Source organism: Physeter macrocephalus, chromosome 5, assembly GCF_002837175.3.
Source record: "Physeter macrocephalus isolate SW-GA chromosome 5, ASM283717v5, whole genome shotgun sequence".
Lineage (NCBI taxonomy): Eukaryota > Metazoa > Chordata > Mammalia > Artiodactyla > Physeteridae > Physeter > Physeter macrocephalus.
In genome coordinates this window covers 105,905,726-105,932,534 of record NC_041218.1, presented here as the reverse complement: position 1 = coordinate 105,932,534, position 26,809 = coordinate 105,905,726, and the positions used below count along the sequence as shown (strand labels likewise).

Sequence of the window (26,809 nt, the reverse complement as noted above, 5' to 3'; positions counted from 1 at the left end):
TTGCTTCCGCGTGTGCCCACAGCTCTCCACTGGCATGCAGGGCTCCCTAGGAGGTAAGGCTGGGCCTGGGCCCCTCAGGATGGCCGAGCCGGGACACCACAGCCCCACCTCCCCAGGACGGAGGCCCCGGTGCTGGCCAGGCTCAGGGCTGCCTCCCAGGACATGCTGAGCTGTGCCTGAAGCTGACAGGCGAAAGATCATGTTTCCATGTGGTGATGAAACCCAGAAGTAAACAGGCTGTGGTGTCATCTGGGTTCACTTGAGCCGGTCTCACACTGGCCTAGTTGAGTGGAGGCTCTTGGAATGGCGGCCCAAGTGCCACCAGCTGTGACGGTGGTGTAGCAACCACTGTGCTAACCGGAAGCCTCCCTCTGAGTCTCGGCAGGCAGCCCTGGGGCCTGGACACCAGGGCTCTGACTTAAGCCTTTGCCCCTCGGTTTCTCTGTGACTCAGGATTCCAGAGCGAGGGCTCAAGGAGGCATCAGAGAGGCAGCGGTGCCTTCACAGCAGTGTCCATCCCTTCATCTGCCCACCCCTTCTCACGGGCCCAGGGACGCTCAAGCAGAAAGACAGCCAGGGTGAGCTGCTCCAGGCATCTACACTGGCTGTGCTGGTGCGGATGTATCCATCCAGCAGAGCTGCTCGCTGGGAAAGCTACTTGTACGGACTTAAAGTAATGGATTAGGCAGTTGCTAAATGTGTGTTTTACTTTCCAGAACAATTTCAAAGCATGAGAAAAGTAATGAAGCTTTTTATAAAATCAGGACTATTTCAGTCCTCTTTACTGTTTAGCCCTGATGGAACATAGATCCTCCAAGCTACAATGTTAACGTGTCTGTCTTAGCCCAGTGGAAAACAGCAGTTCAGAATGGAAACGCACTTACTGATCCCCTAATATGTGCCCGGCACCAGCAGAACAGAGTCACCCGGTCTGGAGCGATGAAAAAGCTGGAAGAACTTGTGCCTTTTACAGGGAAAGAATTAGCTCTCCACCTTTCACCAACCCCAGAGAGGGTCAGCCCGGAAAATGCACCGAGGAGGACCTGTTTGACACCTTTGGGAATCCTGTCATCGGGAAACCGGTCAACCAATGAGGAGGGAAATGGGCCAAAGGGGAGGTTAGAGCGTGGGCTCAGACATGCTAAAATGTCCCGCTAAAATCTCAGGAACGCCTTCACCTGTCAGCTGGAAGGGCCGGTGTCCTGCACTCCACTTAGGGACCGAGACACCAAGGGCGGGCTGTCCCCATGGTCACATCACTCAGAGAAGAGAGAAGTTCCAAACGGGGACCCCAGGCAGCTGGTGCCCCTGAGCCTGATGCAGGGGCACCTGGGGACCGTTTGGCTGGATCAGTGACCGCCCCCCCGCCCCGCCCCAGTCCTCCCACCCCTCCCCCCCCCAGCAGCTTTTGTGATCAGCAAATAGTTTCCACGTCCTCTGCTTCCTGGGTGTCCCTTCTGGGAGCCCCCTTGTCAGGGACCCCCTCACTCCTCCTGCACATCTGGGCCTGGGGCCGGGAGACAAGCCATCCTTGGGGAAAGTCTGCAGCTGCACTTGCTGAAACCCCCATGCGATGGAGGCTGTTCCTAGACCTGCCAGCTTTGGAGAGACCACGCCCGTGAATGCTTACATCTGCCTGGAGACTGACGCCGGGTCAAAATAGCACAACCTCATCATAAGAGCTACATCTGCTGTGGCTTGAGTGTGTGCCAGGCCTGTCCTCAGGCTTGAGCTGCGTGCAGTCTCCTGGTGGCTCCTTGTATAAGGGATGACGGGTCTCGGCCCCATTTACAAGAGAGAAAGTCAAGGCCTGTAGGGACTAATTTTCTCAAGGCCGCGGTTGAATCAGCTCCTAAGGGTTTAAATTGGTGCAAAGATATAGGAGGAAAATTGTGCAAGCACGAGATTGAGGACACAAACGTGACAGTGGAGTGTGCATCTGATTCTCTTCCCACATTTAAGAAGTTTTGTTTTACATTTGTCCTAAAAGCTTCTAAAAAATCAAGACAAGGAATCCTGGGAATGACTGATTACTTCCTAACCATTGCCTGCGTTTTCCGGACTTGCTATACTAAAGAAAAAGAAAATAAACTTTATTTTAAAACTCAAAAGAATCCTAGTAGAAAAACTGGGGTAAAGTGCAGCTGTTGGGGGGACGTCTCCAAGACCAAGTGGGGTGGAAGAGAAGGGTGTGGAGGTGCTTCTAGGAGTGGAGATGGGGTGCTTTACTTCCCAGGGGGCAGCCCCCAGCTTGGACTCTGGGGCAGGTGAGGAAAACTGAGGCTAGAGCCCAGCATCTCCTACGAGGTTATTCTGGGTACTGGCAGGTTTTGCTGAGGCGAATGCTTTCTGGCCCATAAAGCCAAATTATTTGGGGGCCACTGTAATTGTGGGTTAGACAGGTGGTCTGCGTGTGAAAGGTTTCATTTACTGGCTGTAGTCCGTTGGCTGTGGACAAGGCTGGAAACAATCCTGTACAGGTTTCCTAAAATGACGGGTTCTGACGCTGATCTCACTGTCGTTACAAGAAGGTGCCATTTCCAAGGCAGGCGGGACTCTGGCGAGGAGGCTCGGGGGGAAATCACGGTGTCACTTGTCATTATCTGTATGCTCACTGCTCTGTACTGTGTCTGAGTGGCTTTGAGGTAGCAGTTTTGCTACATGTGTGTGTAAGTGCCCAGAGGAGTACAGTACACCAGCACTGTTATTAGTCACTTAGTTTTTCCTTACTCACTTTTGCTGGCATATTAGCATTTTATGATTTCTAAAATTTTTATACAGAATGTTTCTTGAAACCAGCACCTGTTAGAGTCTCTTCAATATTTAAAAATGTTGGTACAGCCACTATGGAGGACAGTATGGAGGTTCCTTAGTAAACTAAAAATAGAGCTACCGTATGATCCAGCAATCCCACTCCTGGGCATATATCTGGAGTAAACCACAAGTCAAAAAGATATGTGTACCACAACGTTTATTGCAGCACTGTTTACAATAGCCAGGACGTGCAAGCAACCTAAATGTCCATCGACAGATGAATGGGTAAAGAAGATGTGGTACATATATGCAATGGAATATTACTCAGCCATTAAAAAGAACGAAATAATGCCATCTGCAGCAAAACATGGATGGACCTAGAGGCTATCATGCTACGTGAAGAAAGTCAGAGAAAAACAGATATCCTATGATATCACTTACAGGTGGAATCTGAAGAAAATGATACAAATGAACATATTTACAAAACAGAAAGACCCACAGGCATGGAAAACAAACTTACGGTTACCAAAAAGGAAGGGTGAGGGTAAGGGATAAGTTAGGCATATGGGATTAACAGATGCACCCTACTGTGTCTAAAACAGATAACCAGCAGGGGCCTGCTATATAGCACAGGGACCTACACTCAGTACCCTGCATTAAGCCATAATGGAAAATAATATGAAAAAGAATATATAGATATACGTAGATATGTGTACACATATGTATAACTGAATGACTTCGCTGTACACCTGAAACTAACACAACATTGTAAATCAACTATACTTCCGTACTAAATAAAACTAAAAATAAATTAATTAACACATCAATAAAAATACATTTGCTACATTAGTCCAGACCCAGGTGACATTTTGAAGACACCATCTTCGCATCTACGCTAGTCAACGGGTCCCAAGCATCAGGCAACTTATACAAATGATTCATGAGGCAAAAATAACCGCATCGTCTGGCTGAGCTGGCAGGGCTGAGGCGTGGGGAAGATGTGCAGATGCAGGGACCACAGCCCCGTAGACTCAGACTTTCGCTCGGTCATCGCGAGGGCCTCTGCTCCCCAGGTGACTTTTGGAGGTGCCCCCCACCAGCTCTGTGACGGCCTTTGGACACAGCGACCCGTGGGTCTCGTTGCTGCCTTGCGTCTGTGCTCCCCAGCATCTCCAGACCCCACCTCCTTGTGCTCTGCGCGCGAGATGCCTCCTGCCTCAAAGCAGGACGCCGGGGGTCCTGCCCGCTCCCCCGCCCCCAACGTTGGCCCTTTCCTTCTCGTCTTGGGCGTATTTTACAACCATTTGGGATGTTTTGTGTCACTTGCTCCCTCGGCCTTTCTGAAACCGTTCTAATACAGTTTCCACAAGTAGTTATGTTTGCTCTGCTGTCTTGAGGAAAATGCCTCGTTTAACTCTGCTGAGGGCATCCTGTGGTGCCTTCCCATGAAACGGGAGACACAGGAGGGGCATTGAGACAGAAAGTAGAGTCTAACAGTTTAGAAAGAGAAGAACACTCAAAATGCAGGGCCCGAGTGTCTGTTTTGAAAAGTAGCCTGTTCAGTAACTCCAGGGCCCTTGTTGGAGAAGTCGCTGTCTTTGGAGCAAAGCAGTGAAGGGGTTTTGGTCTGAGGAGGATGGGGTGATACACAGGCTTGAGTGCAGATTGTCCTCAGTGGGCCGGGCAGCCCTGGCGGGGTGTTCGGGGAAGGGCTTCCCCCAGGGTAGACCTCTACCGGCGGCTTCAGCGTCACCCGGGAACATGTGAGAAATGCCCTTCTCAGCCCCAAGCCCGAGCCACTGAATCAGAAACTCGCTGGGGAGAGGGGTCACTGGACAGGCCATCTCCACAGAGCCAGACATCCCGGTGGTTGTCCGGGTGCAGGACCCCTGGGCTGGGGAGCCCAGTGTGGGGCTCGGACCCCGCCGTCTTTGAGCGGTGATATTCTTCCCATTTGTGAGTCGCCAGCCCAGGGGTGTGGGTTCTGACTTTACTACATCTCCACCCCTTGTGCCCGTCTCATTGTGGTGCCTCTTTTGTATCTGTAGTTGTGGAAAATTTCTTCTGCTGGTCTGCAGCTTGTTCTCACAAACACTCGCTCTATAGGCAATTGCAATTTTGGTGTGCTTGTGGAGAGGGGGGAACTCAGGGTTTTCATAGTCTAGCATCTTGGCCACCTCCCCAATACTTCTCATTTTAAGTAACTCAAAATAATAAAAATGTATAGTCTATTTTATATTATATAATTATATCTGTGTATAACATATATATACATATGTATATACGTGTGTGTGTGTGTGTGTATATATATCCTATTTTAAAAATCCTTATTTCCTAAAGTGGTTAAGAATAAACACCAAGAGAGCTTAGAGATAATTGTGATAGGAAGAGCAGGATGTGGGGGGCTAGAATCCATGCGAAAAGTCCTAATAAAGACTAACTTTGTTTCTGATCTTCCTGGGCAGCAAGGTAAAAAAGCGAGGTGGGCAGACACTCAGCCAAATAGCAGGCATTCATTTCATCCAAAGGGGGGGGAAAGGAAGATCTAAATTTTAGGACAAATTAAAGTGGATGCTTTTATAAAAGACAGTGAGTACTATGACAGATAACATCTCCAACAGCAGTTCTACATAAGATACAAAAATGTTCTTCGTTTGGTCATTTTCATGTCAATTTTAGGTCAGTAGCAGTGGCTGAACAGTACATTACAGAAAACTAAGCAAAAGTGGGCCACATGCTTTGTTCTCTCGAGTTCTAACGATAAAGGGATAGAACTTGAGAGAAGCTAGCAGAGAAACAGACGATTATTTTTCCCGGATTGCCTGTCTCAGAAGGCATGTGGCTCACCTGTACTTCATGCCAGTCCTGAATCAGAGTTCATTCAATTTAGTAACTTGGCAAGTCCCTGAATGTCACCTTGTCTGAGCTGTTGATTAAATACAGTTCCCAGGCTTTAATATACTAGACAACCTGGAGCCAGGGTTTCTATTTTGATGAAGCAAACTGAAGCATCAGCTTTGTTCCTGACAACAGAAACTACCATCCCGATCTCCAGAGGTGAGGCCCCAGAAATACATATGTAAGAGAGGGCTGGATCTTTTTCTCAAAAATATTTTAGAATATATTGAAATCTCTGGACAAATGGAACCAAGATTTGTTCCATAGGACATGGAAGAAAATCTTCTGACGTAGAAAAATTTAAATGTAGGTATTCTCAGCAAGATTCATTTCACATTTTCTTGGTGCAAGAACCTTGACTTGACTTTTGCTTAGGACATGTTTTTGTGTGATTTTGAATAGACTTGTCCTGTTTATGGGCCTGGCAAAGTATGTTTCTGTAACACATACTATCAGGAATAGATGAAATCATTTGTTGGCTGGGACTTCTTTTATAATTTGCAAAATAGGAATAATTATTTTCATACTGCAGAGGACACTGGATAAATAAGGAGTTATTTGGACATTGCAGAATATGAAAAACCCAACTACCATTATATGGTTTCAAATATTGATGTTGAACTGTATATCTGATCGTTGTTAGCCAGTGGTCTAGTATCTTAGGCTACTCTTAAAGCCATGACATCAGCGTGGAGGAGGAATTCTTTTAGCTATTTGCTAAATAAAATAGGCACATGAAAATAATATGAAACTTCAGTTTCAATATGGCGGAACTGAGTCTAAGAGCCGTCAACCAGAGTCAGCATTGTGGCTGCCGAGAGAAGGTGGCCACCCCATCCAGGTGTAGTCTTCCCCAGAAAGCAGCTTTCCTCTCTGCCCTGTGGGAATCTGCTCAGCCCAATCTGCCGTAAGGCTTTCTGCTCTCTCCTAAGGCAACAGTGATGGTCACGTGTACAAAAGAAATCTAGTTCCTGACATTACTGACGCCATCATTTAGCACAGGAAAACAGTCAAGAATCACTAAACAAAGTTTTTTTTTCAGTGTGTGGAGGAAGGACCACAAACTGATCAGAGGAACTAACTCCAAAGGAAGTAGAGCTCATTTAGGCAATAGAGCAGAACTTTAAATATTTGTTGTTACTGCTTCAGAAAATTTTAACAGATTATTACATACATAAAACAAGAGCAAGCTAGCATTGAAAAACACATGAAAAAAAGAACTTCCAGAAGTTCGTGGAAATTAATACACATCCTTAGAGACATACAAAATTAGACACATTTTGGTGAAATTTTTGATATCCATGGATAAAGAGGAAAATCTTACTAGCTTCTAGAGATAAGGTTATTTATAGTTGGAAAGAATCATGCGAGCGTTTGGGTTCTCATCTGTGAGGCGGGATGCCAGACAACAGTGGTGCTGAGAATTCAGTCTTGAGGAAGAAAGATTTTGATCTGAATCTGACTTCATTTTAGCCATACTGATAGTGAAGGATTAAATGCAGACGACCTTGTGAAGACTCAAGAGGGCTCAGAGAGTCAACTAGATCCTAAACTAGATTATTCCGAAAATAGAATTACTCAAATGTGTAATCTGAATAATGGAAGATAAATCCCGGAAAGGGAAACATGATATGCAGCTGTCACATTTGATATATTTTTTAAAATAAAAGTTCCTATAATGGAAACACCATAATATGAAACTCTGTGTGTGTACTTCATGCAAAAATCAGGGCAATTCAGACATTTGTTAGACAAGACTATCTAATTCCAAGAAACATGTATTGAACGAGTTACAAAAAAATGGGTTTTGTGGGATTTGGGACATGGTGGGGTCCCCAAGGCCAGGCGCTGTCTTAGGTCTGTGGTCCTCTCTGCCTGTGGACGAGCCCACTGCACGCGCTGGTCCAGATGACTGTCATTTATCCAGGACCCCTCCCACTCCATGGATTTCAGCCCAAGGAGACCACCTGCCCGGTATCTCTGGCCAGAAGGCCCCGAGAAAGGCCTTGATTGGTCCAGCTTAGGACACGTGCCCATCTTTGGACCACGGTTCCAACTGACCGGGTTTGGGTCACATCCATGACCCACATCTCACATCCACGCCCTGTGGCCACGAGTAGTGAGGGGGCAGTTAGACTTGCCCAGCTGTTGAGAACTAGGTTAGCTACCGGAAGGAGGAACTCTCGTAGCACAAACAGGGAGGGGGCAGTGCAGACAGATAGAAGCAGCAGCTGTTTTCTATATATGTTTTCAAAGAACAAGCGAGCGGAGAGCAGGCTTGTCTTCACACGGGTGAAACTGGGATTTTCTCTGTGTCTCTAACAGGCACGTGAGGATTCTAGGATTAGGGTTATGGTTCAGGCTTTGGAGAAATAGAGATTGATTGAGGCCAAGAGTACATTACTTGGCTCTTAAAAGAATTCAGGTCTGTTTTAGATCCATAAATGCTTTCAAGGTCTTTATTATCCTGCCTTCTTGAAGAACATAAACTATGTATTCAGGGATATGGTACTTCTCTGTAGTGAACTGGCTCCAGTGCTATCTTCATCATGCAGTATCTTTGAGGACCCCAGGTCTGGGGGGCTTTTGGACAAGAGCATTAATGTAAAATGTGGATTTTTTTTTAATATAATAAGTTTTTTTTCCATTGAAGTATAGTTGATTTATAATGTTGTGTTCATTTCTGCTATACAGCAAAGTGATTCAGTTATACATACACATATATATGCATTATTTTTTAATATTCTTTTCCAAATATAAAATGTTAAATGGTGCCCTTCCAGCTAAAGAGACTGTCATTTTGAAGAGGAATAAATATGTAAACTTCACTTTGAGGAAACTGTACCTAAAGAAGCAATAACAGGGAAAGAAGGTGGCCAGGACTGGGGCCACCAGTCAGGGCAGAAGCCTACAGTGCTGGTGACAGAGGCTCTCCTGAAGAGCACTTCTGAGCCCAGCCTCCCACCCCTCCTCCTCCTGACGTGTGCACACGTGTGCACGTGCTGACACGGTCGTATACAGCACGAGACGTCGTGCAGCGCAGCCACTCGGCAGTACGCGCCTGCGTATCTGTGCTTTTGCCCATCTTTTGATCCAGCCACGCTTGTTTCAGGACCCAGGTCAGTGGCCACTTTCTGTCTCCTCTAGGTAGGAGGATGCCCCCGTGTCTGTCTCCCCGTGGCAGGCTCCCTGTGTTCCCCTCCCACCCATAAACTGACTCACCTGTCCTGTGTGTGTTGGTAGGTTTAACCCGGGGATGTGTTCCCCTGGGAGACCACAAGACTTTCCAAGGGGATCTACATCCAGATGCTATGTGTCCACGTGTATTCTTGCCTAGAACCAAGGTGCCTGAAAGCTCACAGGTGGGCAGCATCCCTGCAGGGGTCCTCCCAGCTCCCCTTTGCTGAATGCCTGTCTCCCCTCCTCGAAAAAGACAGACGTAGCCCCCAGCCATCAGGAATTTCACTTGGATGCGGTTCCCTGAGGCGAGCAGACCTTATCCTGATGCCCGACAAAAACACACACACAGCATTTCTGGTAGTGGGCTGAGTTTGCAGATAAGTCCTTTTGGACATCAGGTGGTTTCCACGTTGTCTTTCCAGTTGGAAAGACAACGGATCTAATCCAGTTGTCAGTTAATACATCATTAAGCATAAATTTTATGACCGATCAATCAAGTGATGTGTAACAGAGGAAGAGTTTTAAAAACTGAGTGGAGTGATGTCACTATAGCCAAACTCTTAATTCACCTCCACTTACTCATGCGAGCAAGGCTTCCCAGTTGCTTAAGAGTGATAAGAATGAAAAATGTGAACTGCATTAATGCCAAACCCTGCCCTGCCCTAGTGATCGGTAATCCAGTAATTTTTAGGAATTCTTTGAAAAAAGCCTTATCTGAGTCATTATGAGATGCATGGCTAATGACATTTTACCTTTTTGTTTAAGAAATGTCAACATTTCTAAAATACTTATGCAATTTTTATTGGATCTTTCCTATTCATTATCACGATGATAACTTCTCGTGTAGAAAAAAGTTAACACTAGTTATGGTGAGAGAAAATAAAAATTAAATTTTAATTTACGTTTTTTTTTTTTTTTTTTTTTTTTTTTTTTTCTATGCGGGCCCCCCTCTGCTGTGGCCTCTCCCGTTGCGGGGGACGCACAGGCTCCGGACGCGCAGGCCCAGCGGCCGTGGCTCACGGGCCCAGCCGCTCGGCGGCACGTGGGATCCTCCCGGACCGGGGCGCGAACCCGGTTCCCCTGCATCGGCAGGCGGACGCGCAACCACTGCGCCACCAGGGAAGCCCTACATATATTTTTTATACCAAGAGATTTAATCAGTAGAAAAGCTCTCAAGCACAAAGTACGTTCAGTTAGGATGAGATGAGAGTCCGCGGCGGTGTCGGGGGGTGGGTAATAACGTCAAGAAAGAAGAGCCGTGTTCTAGAACGCTGCCTGTTCAAAGGAGAACTTTCTCATTCCTTTCGTCAGGCAGGGTTCTGGACATCAATACATTGAATACTATCATGTTCAGATTCCTTTATTACATTTTGTAAAATGATGGAACAGATTTATTTTAAATATTAATAATTACAATGAAATTGCATCTGTGGTAACTAATTGAACTCGTGATGGAAAGGTTCAGATGTCCGTTAAGAGGTAGGAGGGGTGCCTACAACGAAATTTACTGACATGCATCTTGTCAGTTCAGAAGCGCCTTACCTGTGGCTACCTTACTTTCGCCTTTATTCCCAGTGCATAGACCAAAGGGAACTAAACCAAGGTGGGTGGAGATGGAGGACGTGAGCATGGCTCGTTGGCTTGTGAACCGTAGGCTTCACGACGAGATGAGAAAGAGGTTAGTTAGTCTTTCGATGAGACATTTTCTCTGGGCGGATAAGCCTGGGGAAACTGACTCTTGACAAATCTCCCTTCATAATGACCAACAAATAAACTATCATATCATACAAGATCTTTCATTTGCATTTAATAAAATAATAAAAATGAATCCATTACCAAAATACCCAGAAGATATTTACATTTGGTGTTAGAAATTTTCTTTGGTGACTTTGTAAAAGAAAAACTCAGCGGAACGCATGCCAAACTGAAATGATTGTGTTCAACCTGAGGAATTAGTAGCCTTAAGTTAGCACTTTCTTCTTCTTTCTGCTTTACGCCTGAGCTCGAGAATTTTTGCTCTCATTTAGCTGTAATGGCGTTTGAGCCATGGGATCATGTAATTCAGGTGGAGAACAATGGAAGTGTTAATATTCTGGACTCGGGCTCTGTGGCTATTTATTTGGAAGAGAATGTAATCGTGAATTTATATTTGGCATCTGCTAAAGACAAATTGTGTTTTTCCACATTTGCAAAAATCCCGCAATAATAACTCTTTAGTTCAAAAATGTTGTTTACGCCTTAAGAGAAGAGCAAACTTGCCAATGCATTAATCAACTCCAAAAGAGCGACTTACTCTCAGGGCTGACGGAAAATAGCAGAGAGGAAAAAAAAGGCCATGCTTCTTTTCTTTTAAGATTCCTAATTAGTCACCAGTCAACTGTCAAAAATGTTTACATCCTCTCTTTGGATTTGGAATTTCAAAGAAGGGTAGAATTCTAGATCTAGAAGGGATGCCATGCTTATTTTACAGAGAGGGGAAAGGGTTGTTCAAAGTTCTGAGTAGAAATTGGACCGGGCTGTGGGATTCAGGCTGGGTCCCTGGACCACTGGCTCGGTGGAGACCCTCAGGGGCTGAGTGAGGCTAGAAAGCGGGCTGCACAGGAGGATATGCAGGACAGGACCTGAGGCCAGGCAGCTCCAAGATTGCCTTTTGTGTCTTAGGCTTCTGTTTAGAATCAATAAAGAAAAAGCAGTCTCCTGCTCCATCATCTCAAACAGAAATTGTCAAAACATGTTATGGTTCATGAGGTTAATAATAGGAACCAGTGGAAAAGAGAAAAGATAATAAGGGAGCAGACGGGGATGTCTGATTCCAAGCAAAAGAGTCTCAGGCTGACAGCGCAGACTGCGGAGAGAATCAGAAACGGCCTGAAAACTAACAATCTAACACTGACCCAGGTACAGAGCCTCATGGGGTTGTCCATTCCCACCTTCAAATCCGTGCCGGATTTTTTTTTTTTTTTTTAACATCTTTGTTATCTTTATTGGAGTATAATTGCTTTACAATGGTGTGTTAGTTTCTGCTTTATAACAAAGTGAATCAGTTATACATATACATATGTTCCCATATCTCTTCCCTCTTGCGTCTCCCTCCCTCCCACCCTCCCTATCCCACCCCTCTAGGTGGTCACAGAGCACCGAGCTGATCTCCCTGTGCTATGCGGCTGCTTCCCACTAGCTATCTATTTTACGTTTGGTAGTGTATATATGTCCCTGCCACTCTCTCACTTCGTCACAGCTTACCCTTCCCCCTCCAGAACTCTCGGAAGCGGTTCGCGGGAGGCTTGAGCCTTAGCACAAGCTCATCTCTCTTCCTAGCTGGCAGACCTGCCGGGTGCTCCGAGCATCCTTCCATCCTCCCTCCCTCCCGCCCTCTCTGGAGTCGGCAGGAGCGTCCAGGAGTGACATCTCCGGCAGGGTCGCTGGCTGTGTGGACAGAGTAGCCAGCACACGACATCCGAGGTGTGACAGCTTCTCAGCAGACCCACGGCAGAAAAGGCTTGGGTGGTGTTAATCCATAGGCAGTGTTTCTTCTCCGGATTTGCCCTCTAATTAAGAGTCTTGCAACAAAAGCCAGGAAGAAAGCTAGAAGAAAGAGGTCATTGTTCAGAAGCATTCACTGCATTCAGACACATTGCCCTGTGCCTTTGCTTCTCTAAACAATTCCTCCCTTGTTTCTGACCTTTATTTGTGAGCTCTTTTGTGAAATGTCTGGTTTTTTGTTTTCGTTTTTTTTTATCTTGTTCTTTTATTTTACTGTTTGGGATCTCACCGGGAAACCAACACCTCCAGGAATTTTCTCCTCGGTGCTCTTTTGGTTGTGTTAATTCTGTGTCTCTAGTCTGCTGTCTAGTTAAAATATTGACGGCGTTGAGTGTGTATTGACGGTGCTATGATGTCACTTGTGTATCAGGGCGTGGGTCTGTGGAGTTTGCACTCGGCAAGTGTGTAGCCTTTATTCATTTTAGACATCCAGCAATTTACTTATTGAAGGAACGCTTTTGAAACAAAACACACTGAAACTACAGCACAGCACAGTCCTTATTTCCTGGATGACCATAAGCAGTGCTTAGATCATATGCCTTGAGGTTTAAAATCTATATCTACATTCAATTTAAAAAACACCTCTGGTCTGAGGCGGGTCCAGAGGTCTGTATTCCTGTCCTCCCACCTCGGTATTAGGGGGATTCTTCTCTAAGCATGGCGCTTTCAACCTCAAAGCTCAGTAAGGGGAAAATCGGTACCCACACTCTCCTAACACTTACCATCCCTCGGAATAGCTGGACGGAGGTGACGCGTGGCCGCAGCACCCCATCATCACAGTTAGAGTCTCTGATGGCATGAACGCGGGCCTCCGCAGTAAGTTACAGCTCGGTGCGTCTTACTCCCCGTCTGCTGCCCTAAACCACGTCCAGTGCTCAGGGGACAGTAACCGCAGCCAAGAACCCTTTCCTTCTCATTCCTGTACGTTTTACTTGCGGGTTCTCTTCTACGAGCATCTCTTATTTAAACCGGATCTCCCTCTCACATGTAAAGAGCAAGAGAAAGCCAGATGCTGACAATGAAATGACTGTCGTTAATATTTAAAGCCAAATTGTACGTGTTCCTGGGAAGTTAGAAGTTCCCGAACAAGATGAGTTTTTGCGGAGTCCGTTTCTATTTTGAAAACCCCTAGTTTCTCCAGAGAACTCATTTGCACACAACTTCGGTTAAACCAAGGGTCAGACTAGAAACAATTGCATTCATCATGTCGTTAGTCTGAATTTTTTAATGTTGTTTGCCCACACAGTCACATACAGCATAACAGTTCCAAAGGTTCATTCAAATTATGCAGATTTCTTAGGGAAAATGTCCCTCTCAATCACACATGCAGGTAGCTCCTTCCAAGTTAAAGTGTGTCCAGCGGGAAGTGGTGTGTTTGAGGGGTCCTCCCTCACACCCCAAATTCCAGATTTCACATGGGTCAGGCAGCGGGGAACTCGCTGGAGCGTTGCCTGACCCGCCCTTGTGTGTCTCGTCCAGTGAGCCTGCCCCTGGGGCCTGGCGGTCCCTGCGGTGTGGACGGGCTCCCGCCACTGCCGTCGGAGGCCGAGGAGACTGTCTCTGTTGGCAGCTGCTTTGCCTCAGAGGACACAGCGGAGGACTCGGGAGTGATGAGTTCCCCCTCGGACATCGTGTCCCTGGATTCCCAGCACGACAGCACGAAATCCAAAGACAAGTGGGCCACAGACCAGGAAGACTCCAGCGATCAGGACCTGGCTGGGACCCCCGAACCGGGCCCCCAGAAGACCCCCTCGTGGGAGAGGAGTGGCTCCGGGAGCTGGCGTCCAAGGTGAGTCATGGACGGAGGGAGGTCTTTCGTCCCGGTGACCCGACCAATACTTGTTAGGTCACCGCACCCTGACAGGGGACTTGTTATCCATAGCTCTGTCTCCACGCTCTTTCTAGCTCTGCAGGTATTTACACATAATACCTAGTATTGGCTTGTTTGTTTGCACCTTTGATATAGATGGTACCATACTCTGAGTGTAGTTTTCCACTCAACATCATGTGTTTAAGATTTATCCCCGACGACGTATGTGTCGTTAGCTCACTTATGTATCCATTTCTTAATGAATGGACACTTAGGTGGTTCTGGTTTTTCACCACCGGAATCAATGAGCGAGTCACGCATGGGTCTCCATGTATACATAGAGTTTTTCTAGGAGAGAAATTATTAGACCTTCAGAGAAAACTCACCTGCAGCTTTTTGGAATATTGGCAGATCGCTCTCCCAAATGATGACCTGGTGGCCGCGTCCTCCAGCCGCGTCTATAGCGGCCTGCCGCTCCACATCCACACCGATTCAGGGACCAATGGGCGTCTTAAGCGCTGTAGTCATATAGGCGCCAGATGGCATTTCGTGTGGCTTTAAGATACAATACTCTGATTAGTAAGGATGAGCATCTTGTCATGTTTGTATTACCCATTCAGTTTCCTCTTCTATGAATTGTCTTTTCGTAGCCTTCTTTTTTTAAAAAAAATTGGGACATTACTTTTTTTTTAATCGTTAATTTCTCTTTAGACAGTTATTTACACACAAAGAGTCTCTAAGACGGTGGCTTGAATTTAACTGTTTTATTTGGTTGTATGAAAATTGCTTTTTGATTTGAAGAGTGTTGAATTTGTCCTTTTTCTCCTGAATGTATACGATACTTGAATATTTGAGAGACCCTTCTCACACCACAAAGGACTAAAGATTATCTGAATTTCTTGTAAAAGTTTTAGCATTGCTTTCTCACATTTGGGCTGCTTCTCTACCTGGAGTTTTTTTTGGGGTGTGGTGTGAAGAAGGGATCTATTTTTCCCACTGGCTCCTAGTTCCACGTTGGTCCTCTGTCAAGTTTCTGTATACACATCAGTCTGTTTCTTGCACTCATTCCATAGCCTGGTTAATCTGCCTCTGCACCAGAACCAGTCTGTCATAATTCCTTTCTTCACTCTTAGTTAGAAAGGCAGGTTAATTCTTGGCAGCTCTTCCTTCTTTTTTTTGTTCCTGTTGAAGTATAGTTGATTTACAGTATCATGTTAGTTTCAGGTGTATAGCACAGTGATTCATTTATACACATATCTATTCTTTTTCAGATTCTTTTCCCTTATAGGTTATTACAAAATATTGAGTAGAGTTCCCTGTACTGTACAGGAAGTCCTTGTTGTTTATCTATTTTATACACTGTAGTCTGTATCTGTTAATCCCAACCTCCTAATTTATCCCTCCCCCGACCTCCCTTTCCCCTCTGGTAAACATAAGTTTGTCTTCTGTGTCTGTAAGTCTCTTTCTGTTTTGGAAATAAGTTTATTTGTATCTTCTTTCTTCTTTTAGGTTCCACATATAAGCCATATCATGTGATATTTGTCTTTCTCTGTCTGGCTTACTTCACTTAGTATGATAATCTCCTTTTTTATTACCTTTTAGATAATTTTAAGAACCAGTCACACAATGTTTTAGAAACGTTAATAGAAATAAAGTAGATTTTTTTTAAAAAAAAGGCATACGTCGATCACCAAAATGAATGCATGAAAGCCTTTGTATTTTTCATGTTTTTTTCAGCTTTGTCTAAATGAACACACAAGTCTCTGTCTGGTTGATGTAATTGTAGTGTCAATACTATTTTATTTTGGTTTATTTTTAGCTAACAGTTTCTCACAAGCATTTCCCCAGGTGGTTGTATGCACCCTCTAATAATGTTCAAGTATAGCTCTTCAATCTTAAGGACAATTCCAAGACCAAGTTCATATTTTGTGAGACAGGGAATCAGAAGGCGGCAATGGGTCCATTTCGCCTCTGCCCCAAACAGGGTGCATCGAGCTGAGGTTGGCCTGTTTGCAGAGAAAAAAATGCGGCATTCCCTTCACAGTCCCACCTAAACACAAGGCAAGGAGCTTCACGGTAAATCCTCAGATCTGTTCAGTTGGTCTGCATTGGGATTGCACACCCTGAGCTCTACATCTGCAACTAACCAGACACGTTACCTCGGTGGCCCAGGGATGCTCCTACCCAAGTCCCGGTGGGTTTTGCCGGTGTTGACCAGATGTACAATCTTGCTGATTTCCGTTCAAGTATGGTACTGTTGTCTGCAGCCACAGCCAGGATAATCACGGGGTCTTGGAACCTGACGCTTTATCCAAACAGGGAGCAGGTCATGTTTTTCTGCCCTCGTCTCTGGGGTGCCGCTGAATCTGAGAGTAGCGTGGAGGGGAGTGGGGCGGGGGGACTCTGGACCCGGACCGACCCACGTGGAATCCCACCACCACTAACTAGTTGCTTGGCCTTCGAGGGTCCTCCTAACTCTGCTGAGCCTCGAGTTTTGCTTATATCTGTGCAGATAACGCCTCCTGCCTGTCACAGGTGTGGGAGCTACTGGGTACCTGTGCACACACTCAGTGCCTCTTGACTAGCCATTGGGTGGGACCCATTGACTAGATCACACAGTTTGTTTAGGGACCAGATCACCACGAATTTTCGTGGCACATCAACTTGCCTTTTTTTGGGCTCTGGAGTCAAATGAAGATGAAGATGATCGCTGAGCCCCTCAGTCCTGTCTGTGCTGTTCCATTATTTGCCTCAGACATGGGATCAACTCTCTGCCCGTGATTTTTCATGGAATAGCTGTAGGTTTTTCTTTTTAAACAAGAGTCGTCTCCATCGACAAATTAGACATACTCAGAGGCTGCAGCACGGTGTATCCCGTCTTTGTGTCCAAATGCATAACTTTCAGTAAATTTCAGGATTACTTAAAATCCGTGCCCGCTGTGGAAGCAGGGGTTACAAACTCAAGAGGCCGCAGAGCATGGGTGAAGCACAAGTTTTCTCTAAAGAGGGCAGCCCCACAGCTTCCTTACAGTTGTCGCCCTGAGGGATTTCGGACCCAGTGTGGCCGGCGTTGGAAGAGAAGACAGAAATCTAGATTTTTATGTGAGGTCTCCCCAATTTATTTTTTAAAGGCTATAAATGTTAATTGCTTTAATTTCTTTTTCTCTGATTCCCATTGAAGCTGAGCTTTCCCCATATGTTTGTCAACCAGGGACATTTCCACTTTTGTAAAGACTCTGTTTATGGGAGGAATAGTCTTAAAGTTAGAATTTGAAAAATATTCAGATGCAAGAAATGAAGATGGGGACTAGAAAGCAGGTATAGCAGACCCGGAGATTGTCCCCGGAAGGCTGATTTCACTTCCCTCCCTGGATACAAACGGTACTGATGCACCGTGGTGTGCACTGGGTCGAGGATGGGACAGGAGCTGGAAAGACGAAAAGATGGACAAGGTACCCCCCCCGCGTGGAGACGGCCCTTATGTTGGAGCCGGGAGGATGGGTGGTTCATCAAGGGCTGTGACCCACCTGCCATCCAGAATCCAGTCCTCTCCCCATTTGAGAGATTTAGGTCTCCCAAATTTTAAATCTTGGCAACCAATTCAGACTTTCAGGGCCAAACAAAACACATCTACGTGCTGGGCAGGCCAGGCCCAGATGTGCGCTCCACTGACTGCTGGATGCCTCGGTCCGTCCTCTCTGTTCACTCATTTGCCAACTTTGGAACGGCTACAATTACTCGGGTATTTCCTGGGATATATCTCTTGAAAAATATCGCTTCACAATATATTTGGGAAGTTCCACATTCTTCTCTTGGAAGAGGAGAGTATAAAGTCCCTGACAAATTCCGCAGCAGAGCAACCTGGGTGAATTTTCCCCTCTGCCTGCCTCTTGATATCCTTTAGAGTGAGTGTTCCGCGGAGCATCATTTGGGAGATGCCGTCCTAGGTCACCCGCCTTCTGCACTGTCACGCTTACGGCATTTACAAATGCGCACCTCAGATGCACGGATAGCGAGAGAGAGAATACACTGCTTCTGGTGAACATGGTGCGTTCCAGTGATGTGCCCTGAGGTCCTGTCTGAGGATAGGGCGTTGAGAGTGGGGACAGCAAAAAGGCACTGAAGCCTGAAGGGGGAGGGGAGGGCTGGGTCAGACTTCAGGGGCCGACCGGTCCCGGCCCAGAGAGCAAGTCTGCAAAATTTGTGTGCTCCACAGTGGAGCAGATGACTGCAGGTGTCCAGACGGGCCCGGGGTCAAGTTCAGTGAGATGACAACCCGTGCTTGGGGGCTGGTAGCCCAGAATCAAGCTGAGATGTCCTGAGAGCAGAGCCCACCACTGGGGGTTCATGGAGGTGTGGTCTTGACCTCGTTCACCTGGAAAGGGCCCCGGAGCGGAACGCCGCCCAGGGGCACACGTGTTCAGTGATTGAGAGAAACGGTAACAAAGAACGTGGTTTCTGACACCCTGCTCTCCCAGGAGAGGACAGGCCTGGTGACAAGGGCAGATGTGTACTCAGTCAGCCTGCCAGCTCTTCCCTCCCTGTGCCCTGACATGGATGCCCCTGGACCACCTTTAGAAACAGGGAGGCCACTTGAAGGGGCTGGTACCCTGCTCTTGGTGCCCACTGCTGGGCCCCGAAGCCACCTCCTGGCTCTGCCCGGCATTGATTCTGACACCTGGATTCTGCAGCTCATCCTAAGGTGGCATTTGGGTTCCCAGGAGGGGTGTTCTTCCCGTGATGATCCAGGACCTGGCTGTGACCGTGAGGCCTCTCCGTCCTTGGGATGCCAGACGCCAGAGGCTCAGGAGCAGCAGTTACCCTGCGCCATGATGGGCATGGCTAGGTCTCTCCAAATGGGACATGGGTTCTGATGGGTGGTGAAGCTGTCCGCAACAGTCTCAGACACCCTCAGCTTGCAGAATCTCCACTGTGGCGCCAGTCCCCGGGGGAAGTAAGGAGTGTTTGTGGTTTCCAACTTTGCCAGGGTGCCCTATACTATCGCCACCCCTCTGAAACTCGGAGATAATCATTAAGTATTGGAGGGAACAGTGGAAGAACCTTTGTGACGTGCAAAGACCCCAGTCTGTAAGGTCTCTGTAAAGTTCTAGTTTGCTGGGCTGTCTCTCCTCTCTCTGCCATCTGCTGTTTTGCAGCCTGTCCAAAGAGCGTCTGTGGGGTTGGCTTCAGCTGAAAGCATTTTTTCTTAAACTCTCCGGTCTAGTGGCAAAGTGCACGGCTCCTGCTTATGCACTTGATTTGGAGGCTCTGCGCCTTGCTGCCACGGCTCCGCTTCCTCAAGGGCAGCGCTGGCTGGGCTCCATCGAATGCCCTGACAGCCAAGATTCTGAATTGAAAAGTCTCAAGGATAAATACCAGTCTTCTAAAGAGAGCAAGGGTGAAGGCTTGGCAGTGATTAGAGTGCGCTTTGTGTGCTGTGATCTGAAAATGGTATGTTTTCCAGCAAGTCATTCGATTAGATCCAATTATAGTTTTCATTGCAAAATAAATCTAGGCCCTCAATTCAAACTTGACCCTGTAAGTGGGACATCAAATTGCAAGAGTCTTCCTCTAAATTTAGCACAGCCAGTAAATAATCTCCTTCAGGAAGAATTCAGCCCATGTGGTGGTTGCCCCTCATGGCAGGGTCACCTAGGAGTGGCTTCCACACAATCCTGCCCTGGGGGGAAGTTGTGTCACCCGTGAAAGATCTCCTTCCAGCTGCATCTTTCCTTCGTGTAGGACCCAGGCCAACTCTCCTCATACTGAAAGAGCAACACGACGTGAAGACTGCCTGGCATCATATCTGCCCCGCCTATTGCTGGTGACGGTGCCCTGGGCCAATGACTTGACCTCTCACTTCTTTTTTTTAAATTGGAGTCGAGTTGATTTACAATGTTATGTTAGTTTCAGGTGCACAGCAAAGTGATTCAGATATATATATATATATATGTATATATATATATATATTCTTTTTTTTTAATTTATTTAATTTATTTTTGGCCGCGTTGGGTCTTCGTTGCTGCACGTGGGCTTTCTCTAGTTGCGGCGAGCGGGGGCTACTCTTCGTTTCGGTGCACGCGCTTCTCCTTGTCGTGGCTTCTCTTGTTGCGGAGCACGGGCTCTAGGCGCGCGGGCTTCAGTAGTTGTGGCTCGCGGGCTCAGTAGTTGTGGCACTCAGGCTTAGCTGCTCCACAGCATGTGGGATCTTCCCGGACCAGGGATCGAACCCATGTCCCCTGCATCGGCAGGCGGATTCTTAACCGCTGCGCCACAGGGGAAGTCCATAAATAAATAAATAAATAAATAAATATACATATATGTATTCTTTTTCATAGTCTTTTCCCTTATAGGTTATTATTAAAATATTGAGTGTAGTTCCCTGTTCTATATAGTAGGTCCATGTCGGTTATCTGTTTTAAATATAGTAGTGTATCTGTTAATCCCAAACTCCTAATTTATCCCTCCCCCCCCCATACCGTCTTCGTAACCACAAGTTTGTTTTCTATATATTTGGGCCTATTTCTGTTTTGCATATAAGTTCATTTATATCTTTTTTTTCTTAGATTCCACTTATAAGCGATATCATGAGATATTTGTCTTTGTCTGGCTTACCTCACTTAGCATGATAATCTCTAGGTCCATCCATGTTGCTACAAATGGCATTCTTTCATTTTCTTGTTGTGGCTGCGTAATATTCTATGGTATATATGTACCACATCTTCTTTATCCATTCATCTATCAACAGACATTTAGGTTGCTTCCAAGTCTTAGCTATCGCGAATAGTGCTGCTATGAACGTTGGGGTGCATGTATCTTTTCAAATTATGTTTTTCTCCGGATACATGCCCAGGAGTGGGATTGCAGGATTATATGGTAGTTCTGTTTTTAGTTTTTTTAAGCAACCTCCATACTGTTTTCCACAATGGCTGCACCAGTTTACATTGTCGCTAACAGGGTAGGAAGGTTCCCTTTTCTCCACACCCTCTCCAGCACTTGTTATTTGTAGAATTTTTGATGATGTCCGTTCTGACTAGTGTGAGGCGACACCTCATCGTAGTTTGGGGGATTGACCTCTCACTTCTGTTTTCTGGTCAGTACAATCGAGATCTCAGTACCACCCCTCACAATAGTGCCTAACCTATTGCCAGTCTTCAGAAATTGATGGCTGGTGTTGTTATTGTTGTTGTTGTTTATTTAAAACTGCCTGAGGAAGGATAGAAACTTGATTTGTTGGCATTCCTTAAAACCTGTGTCTCCCTCTGACCATCTGCCTCATTAAACTATTTATAACATCTTTGTTTGAAAAGAACATATGCTCATATTTGTGTACCGATAGATAGATGGGGGAGAGGCTAGCACTATTTCTAAACTCTCGAATCCTGAAGGCAATCTTGCTGTAATCAGGCAACTTATCCATCTGTGTATCATACTGTGTGTGATCACTACTGTGACGCTCTCAGTCCTGGGATCCCTTTGGGGGACACTGGTTCCGCAGAAATGCTGTAAGGAGTCCATGAGACAGATTGGGTAAGTGGGTTACAGGCTCTGTTTTTTTTTAACAGTAGAACCACACTGAAATCGTGTGTACGGCCTCAAAAGACAGAAACTGTAGCGTCTCCAGGGGAAGGACATCTCCCTGCATTGTCCGCTGCCTGCCCACCTTCCTCCTGGCAGTCCGTAAGCTCCTTCTCAGCCCCCACCTGCCCGTGAGTGGTGGACGTGAGGGCTGTGGAAGTGAGAAGCTGTGCCACTGTTATCTGCAGGGCTGATGATTTCAAGACGCTCACGGGGCCGAGAACGCACAGGTCATGGGTGGAGGAGCTGGGCTCCGGTCCTGGCTTTGCAGCCCTGGAACTTTGTAACTAGAGGAGCTCTGCGACCTAGGAGCATTTAGAGATGTTTTATACCTTCTAGACCTCTGCAGCTTTGTAGTTATAGGAAGGGACTTTGTGACTCTAGCATCATTTAGAAACATTTTATATTTTCTAGATCCTGAAACTTTGTAACTATGAGAACTTTGTGACCACAGAAACATTTAGAAATAATTTATGCCTTCTCGAACCCTGCAATTTTGTAACTACAGGAACTTTGTGCCCACAAGAGCATTTAGAAACATTTAATACCTTTCAGAACCCTGAAACTTAGTAACTGCGCTAACAAAGGAGTATTTACAAACGATAAGATCTTGGAGAACTATGCTGTAGGTACAGTAGCCACCAGCTAACTTTGGCTACTGAGCCCGCCAGATGGGTAGCCCAAATTGAGATGTGCCGTGAGAGTGCGACTGCACCAAACATATGAAAAAATGAACTTTTTTGTATTAATTATATGGAAATGATGATAATAATTTGGGTTAAATGTTGAGTTAAAGTATACTAATTAAAGTTAAGGAAAATTAACATTAAAGTATTCAATGAAAAATAATCTTGCTTACTTTTTACCTTTTGAGTGTGACTACAGGAAGATTTTAAATTACATGTGTAGCTCATGGTACATTTCTCTTGGACCCTGTTGTTCTAGAACTCTGCAGCTTTATAAATACAGGACCATTTGTACATGGAATGGGGAAGTTGAGCACATATTACTGTCATCAGCCGTCTGTTTTCCCAGGCTTCTTACCGTTAGTTTATCAAGTCACTGTTTTGAAATCGCATGGGTAGGTTTGGTTGTCGTCAGCAGCTGAACTGCTGCCTGAAAAGGACATCTTTTTCCTCTCAGACTTTGCTTGCTGTCTGCGATTGGGTAAATTCCCCAAAGAAACTTCCCTAGCCACATCAAAAAGAAAGATGACTTCATGAGCTGCAATGGGGCAGAATCAGCCCGTGCCTTTTGCGTTCTCCTATAAAATGTTTTTACAAATGAAAAAGCACCTATTTGCCTGGGCACTGATCAGTTCTCCCATGGGAGTGGGCGAGGCCATCGCCAGCCCCCGCCCCCGAGGCGGCTCCCCTTCCTGGGAAGGCTCCCGCTGGAGGCCGGCAGAGCCTCAGACTTCAGGCGGCAGGGGCTTGTCCGTGGCTGTGTCCTCGGCAGAGGGACCCTCCGTGGGAGGGAAGCCTCCCGGCGATGTTTATCCAACACGTGCAGCTGGTATCGGAATGCCTGTGCTGCTAGTTTGCCCTTCATTTCCTTGGTCTTAAACCAACACAAACTGTCCGTAAGAAGCTGTCTAGCTTAGGCTGGGGTGTGTGCCGGGCGTGAGGAGTGACGCCTGGGAAAGGAACATCTGCGCAGTTGACGCTTAGCTAAAAAGAGGTGCCAGTGGCTCTGGCCAACTGTGATCTTCAGTGGCACCCACGAGGGCCCTCCTGCTGAGCCCACAGAATCTGCCCTCCAAGCCCAGGGACCAGGTGCTTCCAGCTGGCTGTTACAGGGAGAGAGGAATAGCTGCAACCCGTCGGCAGCCCTTGGAGGAGAAGTGGGGGGGGGCGGGGTGAGGAGGGAAAGGCAAATTCTGCTAAATCTCCCCCTCCTGAAGCTGTGCATTGGAAAGCATCATACAGACATCACACGGGGTTGGGCTTTTGCCGGATGACCCGTTCACCCAGAAGCCCAGGATCCAGAGTGTGGCGGGTCCTGTCCCGCATCGGGAGGGGCAGTGGCCGCAGAAGCCGCCCCGAAGGTGCTCGGCAGCCTTGGGAGAAGCACCGGCCGAGGACCTGGGCTCCCTCCCTCCGCAGCTCTCCCAAGGCCGGTGGCTTCTGTCATGTGTCCGCTCTCTCCTCCTGGACAGGCAAGGCCCCGGGGAACCAGGTCCACACGGGGGCGTCAGGAGCAAGGTCAGGTGAGAGGTGAGCTGAGCATCTGGGGGCAAACCTGGTACGTGTACAAGAGGCGGACGGAGGAAAGGGGCGGGCAGGAGGCCGAGCCGGGTGGAGGGGAGAGGACGCGGAGTAGGGACCCCAGCCTTCACAAGGGGGCCTGGACGGGAGGTGAGATGGGCAGGCAGAGAACAGGTCTGAAGCCCTGAGCTTGGGGCGCCGACCAGGCAGCTCGGGCGGGAGCCTGGGTGGGAGGAGCCCGGGGCAGGGCTGGCCCGGGCCTTGCTGCAGTGCCTCCTTGAGGACTTAGAACCGTCACACACTGGTTTAGGATCATCACAGGGATTGCTAGGTACTCAGTAACAAAATAAAATTCTAAACACAACATGCCATGTGTATTGGGCATGGTATCACAAACATGAACACTGCTTTTCATAAAAGAGTTAGTACTCGTTAGAGGACCGAAGGATCATTTCAGATGTTACCCATTTCAAACATTGCCTCATCAATCCAGCTGCTTTGTACCAAAACGAGCATACTTCAAAAACAGTGCCGTAGCCCATCCATTGCAACAGATCGCGCTGGCTGGCGATGGTGCCGAGATTTCTGCCTCACCCTTGTCCACAGACGCAGGTTCCTTTTCCATCATCGCGACCATCCTGTATGGCGTTGTATGTCTTGATTTCTTCACGTGACGTGCCGGCTTAGGCAGCGATCTGTGTTTGCACCTACATGTCCCGGTCATCACATGGATGCAGTGACGGAGGGGACTCCCTGCTGCCGGAAGCTGTAGAGACCTCCCCATGAATATGATGAACATGGTGGTGTTTATGTTTTTCCTTCCATAGCATTATTTTCTTAAGGCAAATTATCAAAAGCAAGGTTAATGAACCAAAGTTCCTGCAGAGTTAAAGCTATGCTTTTGCTTCTTGACGTGCACGTTCCCACTGCTTTCCAGTTAACGCCAGGAGCAACAAGTGTGAGAGTCTCAGATTCATAGAGTTGTCACCAGTTTGGGGTGACCTGCTTTCTCCAGTTTAAGCTTTATGAAATAATATCATCAGTGGAACTTCTAAATTACTTTTTTTTTTTTTTTTGTGGTATGCGGGCCTCCCTCTGCTGTGGCCTCTCCCGTTGCGGAGCACAGGCTCCGGACGCGCAGGCTCAGCGGCCACGGCTCACGGGCCCAGCCGCTCCGCGGCATGTGGGATCCTCCCGGACCGGGGCGCGAACCCGGTTCCCCTGCATTGGCAGGCGGACGCGCAACCACTGCGCCACCAGGGAAGCCCCTAAATTACTTTTTAATTCTTTTTCTTCAAAGGGTGCATGGTTTTAGTTTAGTTTAGTTTAGTTTGTATTGAAGTATAGTTGGTTTACCATGTTGTATTAATTTCAGGTATACAACTAAGTGAATATATATATATATATGCATATACATATATATATGTGTATATATATTCTTTTTCAGATTCTTTTCCCTTATTGGTTGTTACAAAATACTGAGTATAGTTCCCTGTGCTATAGTTTTTAATTCTTATTAATATCATTCTGTTCCCATGGAACAGTGTGATTTTGCATACTTTGAAGGAAAGGCAAATACTTTGAAGGAAAAGTATAGATATAATTTTGTTTGGCTGGACTTTAAACAACTTAAAGTAGGAGCCAGCATTTGAAAAGTGCTCTGTTTTCCATTTCAAACACTGTTTTATGGAGCCCTTTCCATTTATTTCTCTGCCATACACTTTATTGAATATTTAAATGAGATTTATTTAAACCACCACATTCCATGAAAGAGAAAAACACAAGTTTAGTAAATGCATTCAATTAAGTCTTGGGGCAAAAGCAACAGGAAACGCAGCCTTGAGCCTCCCGTGGTCGTTGTTAGTTGGTCCACAGCCACACAGATCTCGGCCAACGCTCTTTGTTTGCCATGTCAGAGGACATTAGCTGAGACGGGTCTGGAAGCCACTTCCCGGCTCCAGAGGGACACGATCACCAAGTAAGAAAGACTCATTTAGCGGAACACAAACTTTGCTACATAAGTGAGGATGGTACAAAGCATATTTCAAGCATCATTATCTCGGCCTGATTAGTAATGATGGAAATCGGTCCTCAATTTTTAACGGTCAGCGGGAAAGACCTTCAGCTTTCACTGAAGAGGGACAATCACCCCATATGTGTCTCTGTTCTTGGCACAGCAAGAAAACGGAGACAAGAGCCTTTGCAAAGGCTGCTTTCAAATTGCTTTGGCAGCCGTTGTCTTGTGGATGCTGCCGTCCAGGGACACAGATAAGGAAGGTCCAGCTCTTCTTGGGGGGGTGGGGGGACGTCTCCCTGGATGCCCGGGTGGCAGCACCACGCGGCACCTCTGGATACAGACGTGGCCAGCCCTCCCCAGTTCTGGATCCCCTGTGAGCTTGGACTGCTCCATCCTTAGCTCATGCGGTTGCCTCTCTGTGAAGCAGCAATAAGGACCTTACCTGCCTTATATCTGCTTGTGAGGTTTATCATAGGATGATCTGGGCAAAAAAGCCCCGAGTAGGTCCCCGCGTGGGAAGGCTGCATGAGGCACAGAGGGCACTGTGTGGCCCCCCGCTGTGGGCATTTCCCCCATCCAGTTAAAACCCTGGGGGGCCTGGGGAGGGGGCTGGGCTGGGGAGGCTGTCACCAGTGTCACTGCTGCCCTGAGGTTTGCTGTAGTGGTGGTGATCGCTGTGCAACACATATACACACACACACACACATACACACACACATACACACACACACACACACACATACACACACATACACACACACACACACACATACACACACACATACACACACATACACACACACACACACATACACACACACA

The 26,809-nt window shown here is 46.9% G+C and overlaps 1 protein-coding gene across 8 annotated transcripts in view; it reads left to right on the top strand.

The window, feature by feature from the left end:
• The first annotated feature begins 12,766 nt into the window (after positions 1 to 12,766).
• COBL (cordon-bleu WH2 repeat protein) overlaps positions 12,767 to 26,809 on the top strand; it is a 79,306-nt gene continuing 65,263 nt past the window's right edge. For 5 of the 8 annotated variants that reach the window (XR_003680012.2, XM_028490279.2, XM_028490277.2 and 2 more), the window contains exons 1-2: positions 12,767 to 13,191; positions 13,855 to 14,164. Coding sequence is in view for 6 of the 8 variants with exons in the window: in XM_028490279.2 (XP_028346080.1) it covers positions 13,173 to 13,191; positions 13,855 to 14,164 (329 nt within the window). In the remaining 2 variants the exon portion in view is untranslated. Of the gene's footprint in view, positions 13,192 to 13,854; positions 14,165 to 23,857; positions 23,980 to 26,809 lie in introns of those variants that run through there. The other 3 variants (XM_028490280.2, XM_028490281.2, XM_055085134.1) reach the window with 2 other exon arrangements.